At 39.5% G+C, this 7,861-nt stretch overlaps 2 protein-coding genes across 5 annotated transcripts in view; one reads left to right on the top strand and one right to left on the bottom strand.

The window, feature by feature from the left end:
* Positions 1–7,861, top strand: part of flnba (filamin B a) — a 750,037-nt gene that overhangs the window by 362,652 nt on the left and 379,524 nt on the right. The gene's annotated exons all lie outside the window — the stretch shown is intronic.
* iffo2b (intermediate filament family orphan 2b) overlaps positions 5,977–7,861 on the bottom strand; it is a 73,630-nt gene continuing 71,745 nt past the window's right edge. For all 4 annotated transcript variants that reach the window (XM_021479908.3, XM_021479909.3, XM_021479910.3 and 1 more), the window contains one exon: positions 5,977–7,783. In XM_021479908.3, the coding sequence (XP_021335583.1) occupies positions 7,678–7,783 (106 nt within the window). In that variant the 3' untranslated portion in view covers positions 5,977–7,677. The remainder of the gene's footprint in view (positions 7,784–7,861) is intronic.

The following is a 7,861-nucleotide window of genomic DNA, read 5'->3' as shown; positions in this document are numbered from 1 at the left end:
TGTTTTTGCACACACAGTTCAAATTTTGCACTCATAACAAGATCTATGATTCAAACATCTACACTGGACTCTTCTCACCCATACAGTATGTGTCTTTTTAAACATACATGACAATTTCAACATATGTTGTATAAAGTTTATGCTTTTCTGGCTGTGTTTACACAGATGGTTCTGCCTTGTATCAGTCTCTTATGGTCTTTTATGAGCCCTTTGCCTTAACACCTGTTTTCAAAGACATATAATGGCAGATTCACAGGGCCCTCCACTCACCCTGTTTAAGACCTGTTTAAAACAATTTAAGACCTACAATACAATATTTCTGTGAATTTATAACTTTTTAAGGCCCAAAATTGATTTTTTTTATTTAAGACGTTTTAAAACTTTTTAAGACCCTAAGGAGACCCTAAATTAAGTTAACTTATTTGATTTCTCTTGGGACAACATGAAGCAACCCAGTTTAGATGTAATGAACGCAGCATTTTTTACAGTATGCAATATTTTGCATCTCTAGATGCAACTCTTGAACTCTTGAAAGATCTAAAGTGTCAATAGAATCTTAATAGATGCTTGCTCAGCGGTTTAACTGTCAGATTATGATTTGAATCCAACGTGGAAGAAAGTAGTTCCTCATTTATATAAACAATTAAGACGTCAAACTGTTGTATAAACTCGTGCCAACGCACGCCTCCCACTCGTGCCGATATACAGCCATATCGCACTGCTACAATATATATAACTGCTATATATATTTAATTTTTTATTTAATTTAATTTTATTTTACCTTATAAGGAGCTGCCCCCCCCTAAATTGAAAATTCTAAAATCAAAAAATAAATAAATTAATTAATAAATAAAAATTGAAGATGAAGGAAATCAAATATATAGTTCAGTGATAAAGATCTTCCTGTGTTCCTGCTTCCACCCGGTCATCTTGAGAACATAATATAAATGATTCCTTGTTTATCAAAATGAAAACACTCTGAAAATCACAAACACTCCTTTTTTTCATGAAAATGAATGATTATGAAAAAACAAAAAGACGCCAACAAATCAACTAAATCAATTGTTTATTTATTTTTTTAACCCCAGCACCAATTACATTCATTATTTTGAAACATACAGTATAGCTCACACACCGGAAAACTCCTCTGCAGCATAAACAAATGACAATGTATGTATACTGATCATTTCAGACATAATAAAAAATAAAAAGAGCCATGAGACAGAAGCAGACCACAGATGTTGATTAAGCCAGTAATATACTGAAGATCTGTCATGTAAAACTGGCTAAATGCTGGTATGACGACTGAAAACTGCTGATTTATGCTTTATTGGAAATATTGAATTGAAAAGTGATTGTGCAACATCTTTGTATTCTCGGCTTCAGTACAGATGAGCAGTAGAAACACTATTGACTGAGGATATGTGGTAACAAATAATGACAACATGTGCAATAACATCTAAGACAAACTAAATAACGTGTTCAAGCAATGACCCTTTGTAATGTCCATTAATTAAAGCAAACCTCGATAAGCTAAAGCAAAACACTCACCATTCTTAAAGGGGTAGTTCACTCAAAAACTAAAATATGCTGTTTTTTACTTACTGAAATGTAGCTGATGTTTTTTCATCAGTAGATTATTAATGTTGTTTAGCTGAAACTGCGGTTCTTGGTGATTCATAAGTCAAACTTTGAGAGTTAAAAGAAAACATAGAGGCAACATAAAATTAAAACCAGTAGCTCTTGGTGTTATACTAACATATGGATGGTCAGTAGGTGAGTAAACTTGAATCTTTGGGTGAACTACCCCTCAAAGACATAGTTTGGCTTCAAATATACTCTATGAACACATACAGTAATACACAAGCTCAGTTGTGTGCATGGTTGTGTTCATAAATACATTATAGTTTGGCCTTATAATACAGTAGTTCACGGTTAATGACCTCCACAATACTTTTGGTGGCGATTTGTGCTTTTTTTAAAATGGTAAAAACACAAAGAAACATGATGAAAGCATCACCTACTCATCCAGTTTCCAAATGTTTAAACTCAAACGCAACTATATTCACCAACTCATTCTTACAGAAACGATTCCCAGTTTTTAAATGTGGACCAACATCCCAGCCAACAATTTTAGGTTTTAAATAAGTTCCCTTAACGTTCCTATTAAGTTAAATAATGTTATATTTTGAATGTCCAGGCTGGGAGATGACCAGCTAAAACCAGCTTGACCAGCCTAGCCAAGCTGGGAGTCCAGCCAAAACCAGCTATGTCCAGCTTAAACCAGGCTGGTCAAGCTGGTTTTAGCTGGATTTGGCTGGTCATTTTTCAGCCTAACCAGCTAAGACCAGGCTGGAAATAGCTGGAAACCAGCCTGGAAATGGCCAAAACCCCTCTAAAACCAGGCTGGTCAACCAGCTAAAAACAGCCAACCAGCTGGCTGGTTTAAGCTGGATTTTTCAGCAGGGAAACCAAAAAAAAACAGAGCAACAGTGTTTCAGGTTAAAAGGCGAGGTCTTCAGTGCATGTGTCCTTTTCAAGGGAAAAGCATCCTGATTAGCCCCGGATACTCTGAACTATATAAAAACAGATGGATTTCATACATTTAGAAAAGACTAAAGTCAGATATTTCCCATCTTTGATGGTTACGAAAACAAATAAATTGCAAAATTTACAGATGATTTGATCAAACATATGAACAAGCAAATACGATGCCCACTGACTTACTTTCATATACTTTAAAACCCCCATTCGTTTGAGCTTCATAATTACATCTATGAGGCTACAATGATATACTTTCAATAACACCCAGCAAACTTCCCAACATTTCTAACATGAGTAAAACGATACGAACCCAATTTGTGACCCAGGAACGTACAAAAAATGCAAAACATAAAAATACGAAGCTTATTCGAACAACTTGACATCAAAAACATTATAACCACATCCATGAAAACTGACCCTGAATCTGCTGGAACAGCGTCCCTCATGAGGGCTTTAATGCCATATACCATCCTCTTTGCTTTAGTAACATACACTGATGTCATTACAGATACTGTACAATCAAAACCTCCACCAGCACACTCTTCTATTTAGAAATGAGAAATTCCCGAAATTATAGAGAAACTGATTTTTTCCATGATTATAGAGTGTAAACTTAGAAAAAAGGGTGTGACTATGCAATAAGGCCATTCAAAATAAACCTGCACTATTTATATAGGCACATAGCTCTTTAGTATTTGAGATATTGATGTGTGTGACTCTTAATAAGCTTCGATCTTTGTCGGTAGCTGCTCAAAATGACCAGACACTGTTCCACAGATTCTGCCTTTAAGTGCGTAAACATTGACTTTAAAACACACACACACACACACACACACACACACACACAGACACACACACACACACACACACACACACACACAGTTGAAGGCAAAATTATTAGCTGAAAATAGTAATTAGTTATTTAAATATTTCCAGATTGCTGTTTATTAAAATTTAATAGTTTTAATATCTCATTCCTAATAACTAATTTCTGTTGTCTTTGCCATGATGACAGTACATAATATTTTACTAGTTATTTTGCAAGATACTAGTATTAAAGTGCAATTTAAAGGCTTAACTAGGTTAACTAGCAACCCAGCCTCATTCTGATTATGTACCCCTGTATACATTTCTGGAGAGCGCCAAATACATCTTAAGAGTGCTGCTTTTTTGCAGTTTTTGTTTTCGCGAATCCACCAGAGGCTGCTTTGAATGCTTATTTAGATCTCAAATTTCTTACCCTTCTCCTTCCCTAAAACCCAACTAATAGTAATTTAAAAACAACCGATTCACTTGCCCACCCCCTTCCCTAAACCCAACCAATAGTGTTTTAAAAACAACTGATTCACTTGCCCACCCCCTTCCCTAAACCCAACCAATAGTGTTTTAAAAACAACCGATTCACTTGCCCACCCCCTTCCCTAAACCCAACAAATAGTGTTTTAAAAACAACCGATTCACTTGCCCACCCCCTTCCCTAAACCCACCCAATAGTGTTTTAAAAACAACCGATTCACTTGCCCACCCCCTTCCCTAAACCCAACCAATAGTGTTTTAAAAACAACAGATTCACTTGCCCACCCCCTTCCCTAAAACCCAACCAATAGTGTTTTAAAAACAACCGATTCACTTGCCCACCCCCTTCCCTAAACCCAACCAATAGTGTTTTAAAAACAACTGATTCACTTGCCCACCCCCTTCCCTAAAACCCAACCAATAGTGTTTTAAAAACAACCGATTCACTTGCCCACCCCTTCCCTAAACCCAACCAATAGTGTTTTAAAAACAACTGATTCACTTGCTCACCTCCTTCCCTAAACCCAACCAAGTGTTTTAAAAACAACCGATTCACTTGCTCACCCCCTTCCCTAAACCCAACTAATAGTGTTTTAAAAACAACCGATTCACTTGCCCACCCCCTTCCCTAAACCCAACCAATAGTGTTTTAAAAACAACAGATTCACTTGCCCACCCCCTTCCCTAAACCCAACAAATAGTGTTTTAAAAACAACCGATTCACTTGCCCACCCCCTTCCCTAAACCCAACCAATAGTGTTTTAAAAACAACTGATTCACTTGCCCACCCCCTTCCCTAAACCCAACCAATAGTGTTTTAAAAACAACCGATTCACTTGCCCACCCCCTTCCCTAAACCCAACCAATAGTGTTTTAAAAACAACTGATTCACTTGCCCACCCCCTTCCCTAAACCCAACCAATAGTGTTTTAAAAACAACTGATTCACTTGCCCACCCCCTTCCCTAAACCCAACCAATAGTGTTTTAAAAACAACTGATTCACTTGCCCACCCCCTTCCCTAAACCCAACCAATAGTGTTTTAAAAACAACTGATTCACTTGCCCACCCCCTTCCCTAAACCCACCCAATAGTGTTTTAAAAACAACCGATTCACTTGCCCCACCCCCTTCCCTAAACCCAACCAATAGTGTTTTAAAAACAGCTGATTCACTTGCTCACCCCCTTCCCTAAACCCAACCAATAGTGTTTTAAAAACAACTGATTCACTTGCCCACCCCCTTCCCTAAACCCACCCAATAGTGTTTTAAAAACAACCGATTCACTTGCCCCACCCCCTTCCCTAAACCCAACCAATAGTGTTTTAAAAACAACTGATTCACTTGCCCACCCCCTTCCCTAAACCCAACCAATAGTGTTTTAAAAACAACTGATTCACTTGCCCACCCCCTTCCCTAAACCCACCCAATAGTGTTTTAAAAACAACCGATTCACTTGCCCCACCCCCTTCCCTAAACCCAACCAATAGTGTTTTAAAAACAACTGATTCACTTGCTCACCCCCTTCCCTAAACCCAACCAATAGTGTTTTAAAAACAACTGATTCACTTGCCCACCCCCTTCCCTAAACCCACCCAATAGTGTTTTAAAAACAACCGATTCACTTGCCCCACCCCCTTCCCTAAACCCAACCAATAGTGTTTTAAAAACAACTGATTCACTTGCTCACCCTCTTCCCTAAACCCAACCAATAGTGTTTTAAAAACAACCGATCCACTTGCCCACCCCCTTCCCTAAACCCAACCAATAGTGTTTTAAAAACAACCGATTCACTTGCTCACCCCCTTCCCTAAACCCAACCAATAGTGTTTTAAAAACAACTGATTCACTTGCCCACCCCCTTCCCTAAACCCAACCAATAGTGTTTTAAAAACCGATTCACTTGCCCACCCCCTTCCCTAAACCCAACCAATAGTGTTTTAAAAACAACTGATTCACTTGCCCACCCCCTTCCCTAAACCCAACCAATAGTGTTTTAAAAACCGATTTACTTGCCCACCCCCTTCCCTAAACCCAACCAATAGTGTTTTCAAAAGCAATCCAGAAAAAGAAAAGCCCTCGCCTGATTTTTACCACGTTTTCTGATTTTACCACATTCTCACCCTGTTATTTACTAGTTTATTTTATTTTTTGGCTTCTGTTTTTGTCTTACCCACTTTCTGGAATCATTATTCACCTGACTCAAACCCCATCATCATGGTCAACTCCTCTCTACTGCTACTGGGCAAACTGGTAACAGCGAGAAAGCAGTCCATACGGAGGTAAGAAGTCATTTGGTAAACGCGAAAAGGATTGACGTCATACCACCCTGTAGCGTTCATTTTAAAGACAAAATGCAGCCATAAGTACTTCTGGCTACATAATTCAGAATCTCCAGAAACGCATATAGGGCTACATTTTCAGAATGAGTCTGTGTTGGTTTAAGGCTGATTTATACTTCTGTGTGAAGTGCACGCGTATGCTACGGCGCGGCCTACGCATGGACTCATAGACCTCGCCGTGGTTGTCAACGTCGCTGACGCACACCTCTAAAAAAATGTAAGTGCATGTTGCAACGACACGTAGCGCAAGCTCTGTGATTGGGTGGATTGGTAGCTCTGATGAGTGTGGGCGGGACCGAGAGCCGCGCGAGCCCGATGGAGCGATTTTTACAAGTGTGGAGTACCTTGAAGGAGCTCCGGATGGAAATATTTGTTTTGTGTTTACCTCATGGTTAAAGTTGTTGCACGTCCTGCCTTAAAATGAGCGAGTTTGAACCACTTGTACATTAAGGTAGCGCTCAGAAAAAACAAAACACCAGCGAAGAAGAGACGGCACGCAGAAGTATGAATGCACAGCTACACGCGTTGCATGCGCCGTGGGTCACGCCAATCACCTGACGCAGAAGTATAAACCAGGCTTTATTCTTTATTGTTTTGCAGTTTCTGCTAATATTACAAATATCACAATATCATCAGCAGGGATCGCATACAATACACAGCTGAAGTGGTTGCCTAGTGACATAAAAAGCGCAGCACACTTCTTTATTCTTGTCAACAAAAAAGACAGTGTGGTGCGCCTCGCATTCTCAGATCAGACAATGCATTCGGTGTGATCAACAGCATCTTAAGCGGGTTAATAATATAAATTGTAGCATTTGCAGTGTGTTTTTACATTTAAAACAAATATTCTTTGTTTTCCAGCCAAACTAAAAGAAATAAGACTTTCTCTAGGAGTGAAATATACTAGGAAATAATGTAAAAAAAGTCCCTGCTCGGTTGAAAAAATTTCCCAGTAGGGCTGCAATAACTTTGCCTTTAGCTGTGTGTGTAACAGATGAAAGCGCTTGCGCTGCAAACTAAGGCAAATCATAAACACAGATCAGGAAATAAGGCCGATTGCATAGACGGTGAGCTTGTTCTGTGTTCCACATTCACAAGGGGCTTAAAGGTCAAAACGATTCTGCAGTCAACGGTTGATTTCCGAAAGAGTTTTTAGAAAAATAAAAAGCCACAAATATTAGGGAAATCAACACTTTCTGTGTGTATTTAATCAGTTCTTTTTGTTCTGATTGGTGTCATTTTTCCCAGTGGTGTGTTTTGGCTGGGATTGATCTGTTTCACAGGACAGCAGAGCTGTGGCACCGTGTGACGCACCGATACTGATGCTGAAGCACAAAAACACCCTCATCGCAGACGATAGATAGAGCACCTACAGGAGTGTGGGTTTGTGGGAGTGGCCTCTGTCCCTCTGTGTAACGCCATTGGCTGAATGCTGGGAGGCCTGAGAGGTGATTGGAGCTTGGTGAAGGGAGGGGGCGGGGCCAGGCTGGGCAGTTATCAGCTGATTGGCCCGTCCGTCTCTCCATCTTTGTCGGACTCTTCTTGAATCTCGTCAGTGTTCCCTGAGTCACTGCTCGCCGATGAGCTGATGGACGGAGAATTTCTGACAGGATGAAAACAAGACAAGATGCTGAATTAAAATCCACTCATAAAAAGTGATATTTGTGTCTGCTGGGTTTAC

Source organism: Danio rerio, chromosome 11 (genome assembly GCF_049306965.1).
Source record: "Danio rerio strain Tuebingen ecotype United States chromosome 11, GRCz12tu, whole genome shotgun sequence".
Classification (NCBI taxonomy): domain Eukaryota; kingdom Metazoa; phylum Chordata; class Actinopteri; order Cypriniformes; family Danionidae; genus Danio; species Danio rerio.
The sequence above is the reverse complement of the archived record's forward strand: the minus strand, read 5'-3'. Positions and strand labels throughout refer to the sequence as shown.